The following is a 15,497-nucleotide window of genomic DNA, read 5'->3' as shown; positions in this document are numbered from 1 at the left end:
CATATAGTGTATGCTTATACTAAACAGTAATAAAATAGTGATGCACTTTGTTCATTGTACAGAAGATGTGCTGAAAAGGCATTTTTCAGCACATATTTTCGACAGGTCGCTTGTTGGAAGCGCGCAGAAATAGGCTAAATCCAGACACCGTGGATTCCATTCTCTTTCTCCACAGCGCTTCTAAACAGCTGACATAGACTAAATACAGTTGACCAGTATATGTATCCTTTTTTATTTTGAGTTTTTATTTTGCAGGAACCTATAGTAGTCAGGTGAACTATTGAGTAGGCTACTTGTTAGTGGCTGCTCCACTTTTGTTTTAGAGAAAACTGCGCTAAGTTGTTCATAACAGTTCTTAACAGTTCATAACAGTAGAGAAAACTGCGCTGCGCTGAGTCGTTCATAACAGTTCTTCAATAAAGAATGGCGTAAAATCGAATTTTACTGTCTTTGTTGTTGTTGTTTGATGTAGCCTACCGTTGAAGTCTCACAATAATGCGAGTCTTCTCGTTTAGGTTCGTGTTAAATTAACCCTCTCTACAGGCCATGGCTTTTTTTTTTTTGAGGGTCATATTTTGCGGGTTGGGCGGGCCGGTTTAGAATTTCCCATGGGTCGGGCGGGGCGGTTTGGAAATTGTCGCGGGTTGGGTTGGGGCGGGTGTTAAAAAAAACCTCACCCACGCAACACTACTAGCTACCTACACGCTAGCTTGAGGAGCAGAGCAGCTTCAGAACAGGCGCAAACCGCCAGGTCTACGATGTTTTGACTGGCAGCCAATCAGAAAGACAAGCATGGCAAATAACATTTCCATATGATATATTATTATAAATTGTATTTTACAATACTGATTAAAAACATGTGACAATTTTTTATAATGATGTTTAAAAAAAATTGAATTCTATTTTTTAATTTTTTTCTTATCTTCACTCCAATTTTCTGAGGCCCCCCTAGCGCCCCCTGGCGGCCCCCACTTTGAAAACCACTGCTCTAGCCCTACCCACTTCCGAGTACACTCTACAGCTACACTCTACATGGTGAACACCGGGTGAGTGAATCAGTGGACATTTCGAACACAGCCCGGTAAAAAAGCAGTGGATCGGTGGTCATGTGACTGAACACGGAAGTCGTCTCATATCCTCTAGTAGCAGATACAACCGCAGGTCACTTCCAGGTTAGCGGGGACTTTGGACAGCTGTTAATGGACTAATCACTGTTACTGTCACCATAAACTTTGAACGCTTTAAACTTTTAATCTTCTTTGAGAATCCCGGTGTCTTTGACTCGCATGTTTTGGAGGTGCAGGTCTCGGAATGTGGCAGAACAAACAGTCAGTGAGGTAAGAAAAGTTCAAAGCTCACCCATGCTAAGCTACATGTAGCTAGCTGAGCTACACCTTCATGTTTTGTCCAGCCAAGTCAGAGTTGAACGGATTTTATGGAATCAGTTGCTAATGTCTATGTCTACGTCTTCGAGTTTAAACCCCTTTGCATCGGAACATTCATGTAATCAGTGAAACTTGTTAGTAGCTTTTGTTGGCGGTGGATAAATATTCAGATTTAATCTTCAGCCGAAACGAAGTGAAGTAAAGGCTGTTAAAAGCGTTCGGTTGGCCTGTTTTAAAGGAACAGGAGGTGAATCCAGTTGTTCTGCTCCCTGTATCATCAGCCCAGATGTGCGGTGTAATTAACCTGCTGTGTTTCTGTGCTCTGGCAGCCCCCGTTAGACTGACACGGTGGATGTACTATGCCAGTCCTAGTGATGGCACAGCCTGTGGTTGATCACCAGAAACGCTTTCAGGTCGCTGTGGATGTCATCCATCACCTCCCCAAAGATGGTAGGTTTCAGTTAAAGGCTTAAAGAAGACTTCCTGGTGTGACAGTAGAGCTGTATGTTTAGCATTTTAGGGTTGATCTGTGCAACCGAAGTCAATGATACAGTCCTGCTTCCAGATCGGAAGCTTTGGAGCAGCTGACCGCTTCATGCAGCTGGGATTCATGCAGAGTTCTTGAGCCTCAGAGTACATCTTATTTCCAGGCTTTACCTCCACAGAGTACATCTTATTTCCAGGCTTTACCTCCACAGAGTACATCTTATTTCCAGGCTTTACCTCCGCAGAGTCATTTATTGTTGATCAAGAAGCACTTGTCTCAATATGTGTAGGATCTTATGACGTTTAGCAGCACATCCATTTTTAGCATCTTTGGCCACAAACTGTTTGCACTAATGGAACAAAAGTTTTTTTTATTCCCCATTTGTATTGTTGCATTTCTGTGGATAGTTGTTGTTCTGAATCATGCACGTAGGATCTTTCCTTACCAGTAGCTAGAAAAAGCTATGCATTTGTTTACTTATCTATATATTATTTATGTATATATCTGTTTTGCTCATGATCATTTCTTACCAAATAGTTTTTTTTCTATGGTAATGCTAATAGAACTTTTTTTTTCCTCTGCTATATTTTTGCCCTGTTTAGTCAGTAAAAATGGAGAAATAAGTGGATCTCCTAACTGTGTGTGTTAACTTGCAGGCTCCTTCCGGCCCTCCTATGAGGAGATGCTGCGTTTCTACAGCCTGTACAAGCAGGCAGTGTGTGGACCCTGCACAGTGCCTCGACCTGGCTTCTGGGACCCAGTGGGTCGATATAAGTGGTGTGTATGACTTTGTGCACCCTGGTATGAGCTGTGTTGTCCAAGTCAAGTTAGTTTTTGGTTGCAAACAGATTAGCTATGCATACGGTTGCTTGAAAAGAAAAAAAAAAGGGGGAAAAAGTGGAAATGTTTCACTTGTTTTCAGTTACCTGTGACTACCCGTGTCAAACTTACTCATTTCCTCTTGGGTCTCGTCTTTGGTCTCTTTGCAGCATCTGCTGTTGAGTTTTATTTATTATTTTCTTTTAAACTTTATTTGAAATGCTGGTAGTGTTTTTTTTTTTTTTTTACTGATCAAATCCTATTTTTCTTCTTGTGAAAGTGCATTGTTACCTGGTTGTTGGTGTGTGGGACGGTACTGTAAGGACCTACGGTCTTAGCCTTTCGGTCGTGCGCTCCAGGGCTGTTTCAGAGTATTCAAAAGAATTTCGGAGCACTTTCAGATGTCATTCATTAACGTCTTAATATGAATCCACTCCTTTAAAATGAAACCGCTGTTTCTGTTGGGTCAATTTCTAACCAAAACCTTTTTGGAATGGAAAAATGAGAACGTAGTTACAGGTAGCTGTGCTTTTATGGGGTGATGGGGTGATGGGGTTAGTTCATGCTGCCATCAGATATGATGCAGTTCCTGTACTGCATCTGTTCCCCACCACACACTGCATTACACTTGCTCCATCTAATCCTTGTCAGGAGCTAATGAGGGGAAATATGAGGCAGACAGGCAGACAGAGGCCCTGATTGAAACCACAGTGCACTACTTCACTTGAAGGAAGGATAGGGGCAGTTGTTTGCTTCTGTATTAAAGGGGAAGTTAGTTTTTTTTTAAAACCTGGACCTTATTTCTGGCATAAAATATGTTCCTCTACTCACCAATAACAGTTTTGAAAGTCGGCGTCCTTCGGAAGATATTTAGCTCACTGGAGATCGGCGTATATCCATATAACAGAGAGAACAGGGCAGAGACAATACAGCCTCTGAATAAGGCATTATCTGTCTTTATTTCACCAACACTTTAAAACCAATGAATGAATGAACGCGTACTATTGCACTGTTAGCTCAGAGCTGCCGTGTGCAGGAGACCATGTCTCCAGCATGTCCGACGCCTGCTTTGGGATCTCTTTATTTTCTTCTGCCGAGCTCACAGAGTCAACCTATGACCTGTGTGTGTGTGTGTGTGTGTGTGTGTGTGTGTGTGTGTGTGTTAGGGATGCCTGGAGCCGCCTGGGAGAGATGAGCCGTGAAAGTGCCATGGCAGCATATGTGGAAGAGATGAAGAGAGTAGCACGGGAGGTACATGCATCTTTCTTAAATTCAGCTTTGCAAGTTCAAGTAGGACATCTGCTCATCATTCCAGAAGGGAATATGAACAAGTTGAAGCTAAAATCTCAGTTGAATGTTTTCATGTTGACTAAGTGTCCAGACCTCTAAACATCAAGCCCACATTTTGACAAAGTTTCAGTATTAATCCGTAAACGCACCTTTCAAACACTCGGCTGCTTCGGACTCTCTTCACGGGAGATCTTGGTACATTAAAGTCTAGCTGAAGTCTCTGCACAGATCTTCTCTTTAGTTGATGATGTTGTTGTAAAAATCCTGGTTTTATTAGGGCAGAGCGACAGCCTGGAAACTCAGGCTGATTTTCAGTCAGTTTCTGATTCTGATTCTGTATTCTGACAAAACCAAGTTAACATAGAAAGATAATAGCTTTATTGGGAATTTGGCTGAATTAAGATACATTTCCACTTACTCTTTCCTGAACTTTGGAGCATGTATGGAGTGCCTCAACTCATTTAAGCGTTTGAGTCAAGTTGAGCTTCACCACAATATCTGGATGAGTTGGTCTGAGTTTGAGAATTTTGTACACTTTCAGTTGGACTAACCATGTTTACACAGACTCACAATAATTAGTTTTATTTTCTTGTGTCATTTAAATGGCCTGGTCTAATCTGCACATGAACTAAAGCATTTAGTTCCTTGTACCCCAGGTACGTGTCATTGCTGGGCAGAATTCAAGCATCATGATGGGTATTTTTTCCCCACGCTTGAGCTCATGGTAACAGAGTTGTGCAGAATTTATGGAATATAAGGCTGCTTTTGTTAACCTATTGTCACAGTAAATGAATGGACATGTATCCACTTTGTGGTTTTATTCAGAGGAGCATTTACTTTAATATTGTAGCTTTTCATTTTTTCCTCTTCTTTTAAGGATATTTGGGCTTAATTTGAGCCATCTGCATCAAGAAGCTGTAACCCCTGTATAGAGTGCTGGGGTCCCAGCTCCACCAGTATAAACTAGTCTAAACTCTGCAGATGATGAACATCGGGTCATTTTGTTTTTTGGCCTTCCTGATTTCTATAGTTTGAAAGCAGAATAAGGGCTGTGGCAATGGCTGAAAACAGGCAAAGTAATGCTATGACTTCTAAAGGCACATGTTGGCCCTAAGAGTGTTCAGTCACTGCCACAAAAAGCTGAGGATAATATCTCTCCTTCATGCTGGACTAATTAGGTTTGGAAGGTGTCACTCTGAGAAGTTACAGCAGGCCGTATGCAGGATTAGACAGCAGAAAACAAGCTTTTCTGACATATATAATAGACTAATAATTCCATAAATGACAAAAACTAATCTTGTTTTAATGTAAAATTCTCTTTGCCTTGTAAGTGGGTCACTCAATTCAATTAAATTCATATTTGTTTATATAGCACCAAATACAAGAAAGGTCATCTCAAGGCACTTAGATAATAAAGTCCAATTCAAGCCAATTGGAATTCAATTAATTGTAATCAAAATTATTTATAAAATAATCCAATTAATTCATATAGAGCCAATTCAAAAATAGTTTCCTAGCTAAGGAAACCAACAGATTGCACTGAAACTTGTCTTCAGTCCAATCTCCCGTCCTGAGCGTGCCTGAGGTGACTGTGGAGAGAAACGACTCCCTTTGAACAGGAAGAAACCTCTGGCAGAACCAGACTCAGGAAGGGTGGCCATCAGAACCAGAACCAGGAAGGGTGGTCATCAGAACCAGAACCAGGAAGGGTGGCCATCCGCCTCGACCAGCTGGGGTTTGAGAAGACAGAAAAGAGGGGACAACAAACACTGTAACACCATTCAAAGGATATCTGTTGGAACAGGGAAACACGAGTTAATGACCACAATAATGTCACATGTACATAATATCATTTGAGAAATTAAACGGGGGGAAAAAGAGAGTAAAGTGAGGAAAGGTGTGACAGATGAGGCCCCCCAGCAGGCTGGGCCTGTAGCAGCTTAACTATGGGATGTTTCAGGATCACCTGAGCCATCCCTAAACATCCCTAAACTCACTCACCACCAGAGGAAGCCATTCTTGTTTTAGATCGGGTTTCCTAAATGTAAATAGATAGTGAGCCATTGAAGCGTCTTTGAGCATCCTGCTGTGAGCACAGTTGAACAGGAGCGCCTGTCTCTGCAGGTCATTGACACCATGCCCATGAATGAGGCAACGGCCTCGGTCTTCCACCACTTTGAGCCTCTGTACCTGGTGATTGATGACATGCCGCGGCCTCCAGTCTCACTTCTCAAACTCCGAGGTCAGTGAGAACACATGCTTGTTGATTTGGACTGAGTCTGTTATAAATGCATCTTAGATTTGACATGTCTATATTATACAGAGGCCCATGTGCAGTGTATACATTGTAGCTGGATTTATTTGAAGAAATAATTGTGCTAGAAACTGGTATTTTATCCAGAAGTGTCACGTAGTGAATGAGCAAGCAGTCACGGTAAAATCTGCTTTTCTGCTGCCCCGAGTGGCCAAAAAGTGTCAGCTCTCTGTAAATAAAATACTGTTTCCAGTATGTATATGTTTCAGTCTTTCTGTGTTACTGCAGGTCTCAAAGGCACCCAACATGCTGCCATTGTTCCGGGGATGAAGAATGAAGATGAGGAGCGGGGGGCATCTAAAGAGAATCCAGGGGAACCTGATCCAAATGAGAAGTTGACCGTGGCTGAAGTTGTTGGTCCCACAGCCACCAGCACCCCTAACGGTACAGAGTGACTGTAAGCTGGATGCCCCTGCCTCTCCGTTGGTCTGATACCTCTACAGGAAATGCAGCAGCAGCTCCTGGGCTCTGTCTGTAGCCACACCATAAACACAAAAGCTGCTACCTGGTTGCTTAGACATGTGTTCAAAGTCCAATCCAAAAAAAGATGGAGTTCTAAAGCTGTGACTGGAACAGTTTCTGAGTAAACCTAGCTTGAACTTTTCTGCCCTGTCACAGTTTTTGGTTGTATTTGCGTTGATGATTCCGGCCGGCATCTGTAAGCATTTCTGTCCACAGCTCACTTTTGGAAAGCTATTGAAATCATTCATGACCTGTATCCTCACCAGCAGCCCAGAAAGCCAATGATAGGCAGTGTACTCTCACAGGCATATACCAAAAACATCTCTTCAGCCACTCCCAGCTGGGGCTTTGTTTAGTTGACTCAGACATTTGTTTTGCTGCTGCAGACTCCGGAGTGCCGGAGGGTTTGGTGTTGACCAGTGACTCGGAGAGCGAAGTCTTCTGCGACTCTGTGGATTCCATGGAGCAATTTAGCCGTATTAAGGTATGATTTAACACTCTGTCCAGGTAATGATGCGGTACAGCTGACTGTCGTACGTGTGTTAAACAAAAAGAAACGCCTCATTTTAAAAAAGCCAAAAAAAACCAACTGCTGATTACAGATCCCACTTGTCAAGTCCAATGGCTTTCACAGCGTCCATGCGTCCCTGGAGCCATCTCTTGTTCAGAGGTGTCACCTGGATGGCCGGCTGGAGGTCAGACAAGTTGGAGCAGGTCAAGGTGGAGAAGGAGCAGAGGACGGAAAGGGTCCCGATCCCACCAGAAGGAGTCAGGACACTGGGAGAGGAGGTTCCCACCACAACTGGAGAGAACGTAAGCTATTTCTATCTGAAAGTTCTGAGCAGCCACAAAGTGTTATAGTGGATATAAAAAATTGTCATAAAGTACTGTGGTAATTTTCAACAAGTGTTACCATATTTAGCCAATTAGTTTCAGTTGGCAAGAGAAAGCAGAAACCTTCCTGCCGGAGGAAAGATTTAAGCTAGCGACCAATGAAAAGGGAGAGGCAGTGTTGCTACATTAATTATATAACATCTATATACTAATGGTGTTCTCACTACCACCTTAAAGGAAAACTCCGGGGCATTTGAAGCGCAATCTTATTGCTAGAGGTTGTCAAATACTGATAGTAGGACACAGACAGGTGCAAATCGGCGCTCCCTGTGTGGAGATAGCGCTGTTCGCTCAGCCTGTTATGCGAGGCTAATACGTGGTGGCTAGGGGCAAGCGCTAACCCTTCCATGTAAAACAACAACTTGCACACTGCAGAAACGTCACACCACTTTATAAACCATCCGACAATAAAGTCACAAGCCTTACCATCAAAACCATATGCATGGTTCTCACATTACTGGCATGGGGACGTTACAAAACAACTTTATAAACAGCATGTCACTCACCGGTTAGTTGTACGCTCGCGCATGTGAAAGCCCAAAAGAGTCAATGGACGATACTCCCATATACAAAACAATTAATCTTTAGAAAAACTGCGTTCAAGTATTTAAAACATTACAACAATACATGCCCAGTAATATTGTTGTAATGTTTTAAATACTTGAACGCAGTTTTTCTAGAGAAGATAATTGTTTTGTATATGGGATTATCGTCCATTGACTCTTTTGGGCTTTCACATGCGCGAGCCTACAACCAGCCGGTGAGTTACATGCTGTTTCTAAAGTTGTTTTGTAACGTCCCCATGCCAGTAATGTGAGAACCATGCATATGGTTTTGATGGTAAGGCTTGTGACTTTATTGTCGGATGGTTTATAAAGTGGTGTGACGTTTCTGCAGTGTGCAAGTTGTTGTTTTACATGGAAGGGTTAGCGCTTGCCCCTAGCCACCACGTATTAGCCTCGCACAACAGGCTGAGCGAACAGCGCTATCTCCACACAGGGAGCGCCGATTTGCACCTGTCTGTGTCCTACTATCAGTATTTGACAACCTCTAGCAATGGGGTTGCGCTTCAAATGCCCCGGAGTTCCCCTTTAACAATGTCTTTAATGTAGGGTTTGTAGTTTAGAAGATAATCAGAACAAGGGGGCTTAATCTTAATCTCAAGATTAATTCATCTGATGTTTCCTTATTTATTTGCATTTATTTGCATTTATTAAAGCTTTTATTTTATTTTATACTAAACTATTATGAAAGTTTCCAGGGAAAACAATCCCTGGAATGTTTGAAAATAGCCATAACCACAGTTCCTTTTTTACAGAGGATACATATATTATATTTATCGTATTTAGGAAATGATATATGTATTTGTAATATATTTAGTAACATATTAACATTCTTCTGCATTCTGAAAAAAAAAAACATGCTGAAAGTTTATCATGGCAAACTCAAGCCCAGCAAGCAACACGCAGGAAATACTGACCTGAATGTAGGGCTGGGCGATGTGGGGGAAAGTCCCATTACGATATTTTTTTTTATATTAGTCGATATATGTCACGATATAAAACAAATCACTATTTTGTGCATTTTAAATGTTCCCTGTTACTCTTAATTGAGATTTTAAGATATCAGAAGGTTTATTTATTTTCTGTCAAAGTTGAGCATGACATGTGACACTATACAACTGTTTCAGATAAACACAGAACAGGTATTTAAAATTAAAATCCTACATCTGACCGGTCAACAAAGCATCCTCTGTGCTCAAAGGGGTGGAGCTGTTTCAGGTGATTCAATTCAATTCATTTTTATTTATATAGCGCCAAATACAACAAATGTCATCTCAAGGCACTTAGATAATAAAGTCCAATTCAAGCCAATTGGAGTTCAATTAATTGTAATCATAATTATTCATAAAATAATCCAATTCGTTCATATAGAGCCAATTCAAAAACAATTTCCTAGCTAAGGAAACCAACAGATTGAAAACTTTTTTTCTTTTTCGGTCCAATCTCCCGTCCTGAGCGTGCCTGAGGCGACTGTGGAGAGAAACGTCATGAAAAAGATGACCAGACTATAAGCCGCATCAGTCAAAAAATGAGTCATGGAGAGGAAAAAAAGCATCTATAAGTCGCACTTATTTAGAAATTTATTTCACAAAATCCGAGACCAAGAACAGACCTGGTCCATGTTGCAGATATGATCCAGTGACTCGTTGTGTTCAGTCACCTGCTGTGCTCTGACAGAGAGGCGGCTGCGTTGCATGAAGCGCTAACACCAAGCCTGCAAAGTCTTTCACATTCCAGACATTCATTTCAAGTCATTTTCACTTCCACCCTGTAAAATTCCAACACTTTTTATACACAGTCCCATTTTAGGGCAAATGTGACTTTCTCCCAAACATGGAGGGCACTGCAGATCATGTCCACTTTTTCATAACTTGAAATATCCAATCAAAGTTTTATTTCTATATTTTAACAGCTGTTCCACAACATATGCTGTTGCAGCCTTTCCATTGATGGGGCTTCATCACCCAGTGCAGAAATCTAAATAAAGTATAGTTTTGTTTGGCTTGTTACATCAGTATTGAGTTGACTTGTTATGATCCATAGGTGGTGTTCCACAGGGAAGTCCAAGGGGGGGGGCTGTAGGCAGCGGCGGCGGGGCAGGCCGGAGAGGAGGGGATAGTTCGGAGAGTGGTGCGGAGAGGCTTCACGATGCCTACCTACAGCAGCAGATAATCTTGGCTCTCCAGAGGCTCAGAGAGGACATGAGGAGCGTGATGGAGAGGCTGGAGGTAGTGGAAAGACTCGCTGCCACACATGTAAGTTTGCCTACAATATGTCTTTCAAATTCTAGCACAGTGGGAACAAGCTGATCGTGTCTGAACTTATTAGGGAGTCCATTCCAGTATATCTTTGTCTGCTTTGAAATGTACCGTCAGTGCTCTGAACTGACTGCCGGGTTCTGTGTGACAGGCTCAGAGTTCAGAGTGGAGACCATGCCTGCAGTGTTCAGCCACAGCTTCGCAACAGGTGAGAAGCTTTGTGTCTGAAGGTACTGACACAAGACACAACTAATGATTTCAGGCAACCAAGAAGGAATGTGTCAAAGCTTAACCCATTTAGACCAGGACCGTTGCAGACATTTAATCATATTTTTACTGAGGAGCTTTGGGCTCATCTCGTTTCCGAGACGAATAGATACAGTGAGCAGGTACTTCAGACTCCAGCTCGAGCAAAGATGGCAAGGTGGTCCCACGTAACTGTGCCGGAGATGAAAATGTTTATTGGAATGTGTATGGGCTCCTTGTGCTGCCAGTACGAAGAGACTGGCGATAAAATAAATAGATAAATAAATAATTTAAATATAAAATTAAATTTTATTTTATTTCATTACTCTTTTCTAATTGAAAATAGTGCTGTTCCTGCACTTTACTTTTTACTTTTTCTATTTTCGTGAAGGTGAATGTAAATAAACTCAATTTCCAAAGAAAGCCACAGGTGTAAGCTCTCAAATACTTTTTGAATTTTGTTTCTATCTGCTACAGAGGCTGAGAAATCAATCATTTAGTAGGCGTTGACACAATTGCTGAATTTCCAGAAAAACTTCAGGTTTTAGGTGGTCTCTTTTCCAGGCGTCTTAGGCCTAAATGGGTTAAGAGGCTTTCTGTGGATATCAACATCCCCATCATCGCATCTCTGGTGGGTTACTCTGTTCAGATCAGAGGACATTAGATGGCCCAGATGTATTTTGGTCCACAGACAATGGTAGGTGGCACCATGGTGCTGCCAGAGACCTACAGGGGGCAGAGGCACTGCTGAAACGGAAGGCCCTTGTCGGGATGGTGGCAAGAGGGCGATTAAACCTGGACTTCTTTCCAAACAGTCGGGTGGGCACAGCCATAGGACAGGAGCGACAACATGTCCTCCAGGAGGAAGTGTGTGCCGGTGTAGAGGAGGTAAGAGCCAGCAAGATGGCGAGACTCAGATAGCAGGGAGCCTGGGCAAGGTGGGAGAATATGCAGCAGGGGAAGATCTCACGGCCAGATTTGTGGCGGGCTGATAGCTACCACATCAGTTTCCTGGTCCAGGCTGTCTATGACCCCTTGCCAAGCCCAGCAAACCATCACACCTGGGGCAAGAGTGAGACACCTGCCTGCCCCCTGTGTCCTGGAAGAGGATCCCTTCAACACCTCCTCAGCAGCTGCCCCAGGGCCCTGGCCGATGGTAGCTACCGCTGGTGCCATGACCAGGTGCGTAAGGCAGACGCAGAAGCAGAAGCAGCCACCTCAGCCATTCTCTCCTTCCTAAGGGCTGGAGAGAAGCCCCATTCCCGCCCACAAATGAATGCAGGCAGGCTGTCCACAGCCTCAGATTGGCAGCTGAAAGTGGACCTTGGAAAACAGTTAAAGGTCCCCGAACACCTCACCCAGACGCCACCAAGCAGGTGATCATGTTGGAGCTAACTGTGCCGTGGGAAGAGCACATGGAGGAGGAAGCTGGCAAAGTACCAAGACCTGGTGGAGGAGTGCAGAAGCCGGGGCTGGTGGGCTCACTGTGGACCAGTAGAAGTGGGCTGCCGGGGGTTTGGTGGCTATTCAATCTGTAAAGCTCTGGCAGGGCTATGAGTAACCGAAGATGTCAAGAGGGGAGCCATACGTTCCATCACGGAAGCCGCAGAACAAGCCACACGATGGCTTTGGATAAAGAAGGCGAGCCCGTGGATGAGTGCTGCTGGGATGCAATCCGCGAGCCGAAACCCCCGATGACCCCAGGAACCTCACTGATGATGCATCCTAGCGAAGAATCTAAATCCTGTAGTGTTCAGTGTTGTCAGGTTGAGGGTAAATACTACAGTAAATGCTGGCTGGAGCCAGGATCAGCAGACAACTGTACATATTCAGTGTTTAATTTTCTGCTTTTTCACTTGTGTTGATTATTATTTTTTTTTTTAATGCTTCCTAATGGAAAGTGGAAGAAGCTGATAGTGGCAGATATCTGTACAGTTTGAGTATACAGCTTTATTGTTTGTTTATACTGAAAGCATATTTGTGCCCACAAGCCTAGTGGATTGCAGAAAGTTCTTAGTATGAGTATGCAGGTAATAAAAAGTTTAGTTCCTTTAAAAAAATATGAAAGCGTCATATTTCATCCATCCATTTTTTTTCTATCAGTGCAACAAGGCAACATCAGTTGCTTTAAAGCTTATTCAATCTTTTTTCTTTACTATTTTTCTATTCTGTATGCCTTTTAGGTTTTCTATTTTCAAAAACAAACTACACAAATGGCCAGGAAGCCCTGTTGGGTAATCCCATACATCCATGCACTATGCCTGCAAAGTCATTGGGCCTCATGTGCTTCCTCTCTCCTGTGCCAGGAAGTGTTGAGTGCTGAGTCATGAGAATGGCATCAAGGTGCAAAAAGAACAACTTTAGGGGCTCTGAGACTGAAGTTCTGCTTTCAGAGATCCAGAAAGGAAAATCTGTCATTTTTAGCAGAGTCAGCAGTGGAATTACGGGACCTGCTAAAGCCAAGAAATGGGAAGTTATTACGAGTGCTGATAAATCCGTGTCACCTGTAGTTCATAATGTCACCGAAATAAAGAAGAAATGGTTTGATATGAAAATAGCTTAAAAAAAAAAAACGTCTCTCCATGGCCAGGCGCTCGATGACTGCAGCTAAAGCCGTGCAATCAGTTGTTGCCTCATCATGATGGCTCTTTGATGGGGCGGTCCATGAGGGGGGTCTTCTTGCATGTTGTCTGCCAGCTGGTTCAGGTAGTGGAAGACCCTCGTTCATGGCAATATTGTGCAAATCTGGCATGCTTTCTCTGGGCTATAGAGCAGTTTGCCCCCCCGCTGTATGGAGACACACCCACCTGGCCTTCAGCTCACCAATAGTGCGCTAAAAACGTAAAATATGAAAAGATTGGTGAATTCGCAAATTCTCTTAAATCACTCGTACGCACGACTTAAGAACAAATCTGTGCGTACGAACGGTTGTTGCATGAGGCCCACTGTTTTTTGGATGTGATTAAGGGTGAATACTGACATGCTGAACAGCAGTAAACTACTTCCAAAGTGAAGTTACAGCGGCGTGATGTCACTCCTCCCACAGCAGGGCTGTTCTGTCCTGTGTTGTGGCAGGACGCATGTGCACGGTGGTGCACGTGAGCCCTTTTAATGAGTTGGTGTGTGATTTTCTTCTTTTTTTCATCAACCTCTCCCACAAAAAGGATTAGACCAGGGTCAGAAGTTGTTTTCTTTCCAGTTTTGATTTTAGTCATAACAGAAATTAAAAGCTGGTGTTCAGTGTAATTCTGTGTGATATTTAACTTCCATTTGGTTTGACACTGCAGCAGAAATATTTACTGAAAATAATCTGTGTCCTGTTTACCATCTCTTTTCTTCTCCCCTCTCAGGAGGAAACATGGTGGCCATTTGACATGTCAGGGCAGACCGTTCTTCTCCTCTTGCTTTGGCCGTTTGTTACTCAGGGTCTGGTCTACCTGCTGAGGAAAGCCCACCAGAGAAGCCGCATGTCTTCATGAAGCAAGCTGCCAAGCAACCGCTGACACACTGATCACTGAAGAAGGATCCAAACATGAAGACTTCCCCCACTCTCTCTCTTTTCAATAGAAGGAAAGATTGATCTGATTTTCACCTCGGGGTCCTCTCGCTCACTCAGCAACAAATCACAGGCTTTCTTGTGTTGGGTCACAGGAATCTGATATTAAAGATTATTTAACGTGTTTTAAACTGGATACTTGGTCAAACTGATCATGATATGTGGTCCACACTAGTGAGATAAATACATATTCAACTTATTCTCTCTTTTTGGTCTATGCTTTTGTAAATATGCAGAATTGGCTGAACAGTGGTGCAACAGGCCTTGAAATGAAACTTGTAACAGAAACTTCTTCTTTAGTAACAGAAGAATTGGATCTGACTCTTTGTCTCCATGACTTCTCCGTGCTGTGGTCAGCTTAGAGATGACCATCCATCTCTAAGACCTCCTGTGATCCAGCTCTTTCTGTTTCTTCTGTGTATATCCCAGTGTTCATTTTTCTTTCTTCTTTCTGGGGCTCTCCCCTATTGGAACACCAGCTGGGACCAGTGAACCATACAGGAGCTAATGACTGAAAGTCATTGAAGGATGGGAGATTGGAGATCCCCATAACATCAAATATTAGGAACAAATTGACATTAAATTGTCTATATTGGATAAAGGACTTTGCTGTTGCGTCTGTGTGACAGTTGGTGAGGATTTTCTGACCCTAATCTTTACCCTAACCAATCTTAACTTTACTTTGTTGCTAAACATAAAGCAGTATTCCATTCAGTTCAGTAATACTTTATTAATCCCTGAATGCAAAGGATAGTGCTGCAGTATAAATGATTAAAGATTTGCTATTATTATAGGTAGATAACCAATCAAAATAACAATCTGACGAACATTTGGAAAGTTGAAATACAGCAGGGAGAGGTGTGTAGAAATCTTTAGACATGAACAGATTGAGGTGGTGTTTCTGTAGAATGGCAACAGTGTCGGCTGCTAACACGTGTGAACTCTCATTGGACAACATTGACAGGAACCCACAGCCAATAATTGAACGTCTTGGGTGCAGAGATGCTCCCTCTCAGTGACATGGCCAGGATCTGCTGTTCCTGAGCACTGCGGTCCTCCTCCTTGACTGTTACAGCCCTGTCTGCAGTCTCTGTCTGCCCATGTAGTCTTACAGCTGAGTACAGAGCTTTAGAGTGGTTCCATGCAGCTATGCATTAGCATAACCTTAACCTTAGCTAAGCAACACAAACCATAACGGTAAGACTGTCACTTTGTATGCACAT

General features: G+C 42.9%; 1 protein-coding gene across 2 annotated transcripts; it reads left to right on the top strand.

Annotated features, from left to right (window-relative positions):
- Positions 1–1,011: 1,011 nt before the first annotated feature.
- acbd4 (acyl-CoA binding domain containing 4) lies at positions 1,012–14,878 on the top strand. Of its 2 annotated transcripts, none has more exons than XM_075458008.1 (11): positions 1,012–1,337; positions 1,715–1,835; positions 2,529–2,649; positions 3,858–3,942; positions 6,106–6,223; positions 6,524–6,679; positions 7,144–7,241; positions 7,375–7,570; positions 10,258–10,469; positions 10,624–10,680; positions 14,069–14,878. In XM_075458008.1, exons 2-11 carry the CDS (start codon positions 1,745–1,747, stop codon positions 14,195–14,197), a joined length of 1,263 nt encoding a protein of 420 aa, XP_075314123.1. In that variant the 5' UTR covers positions 1,012–1,337; positions 1,715–1,744; the 3' UTR covers positions 14,198–14,878. The 2 variants fall into 2 exon arrangements, with proteins under 2 accessions (XP_075314123.1, XP_075314122.1); XM_075458007.1 differs by having other exon boundaries at positions 1,013–1,337; positions 7,360–7,570.
- The last annotated feature ends 619 nt before the right edge of the window (positions 14,879–15,497 follow it).

This window comes from Odontesthes bonariensis, chromosome 23 (genome assembly GCF_027942865.1).
Source record: "Odontesthes bonariensis isolate fOdoBon6 chromosome 23, fOdoBon6.hap1, whole genome shotgun sequence".
NCBI classification, from domain to species: Eukaryota; Metazoa; Chordata; class Actinopteri; order Atheriniformes; family Atherinopsidae; genus Odontesthes; species Odontesthes bonariensis.
The sequence above is the reverse complement of the archived record's forward strand: the minus strand, read 5'-3'. Positions and strand labels throughout refer to the sequence as shown.

Bases quoted from the DNA above. Each gene is read 5' to 3' on its own strand.
- acbd4 (XM_075458007.1), top strand. From the start codon at position 1,745: ATGCCAGTCCTAGTGATGGCACAGCCTGTGGTTGATCACCAGAAACGC. The intron at 6,680-7,143 runs GTACAGAGTGAC...TTGCTGCTGCAG, and splicing joins AGCCACCAGCACCCCTAACG to ACTCCGGAGTGCCGGAGGGT. The intron at 7,571-10,257 runs GTAAGCTATTTC...TATGATCCATAG, and splicing joins CCACCACAACTGGAGAGAAC to GTGGTGTTCCACAGGGAAGT.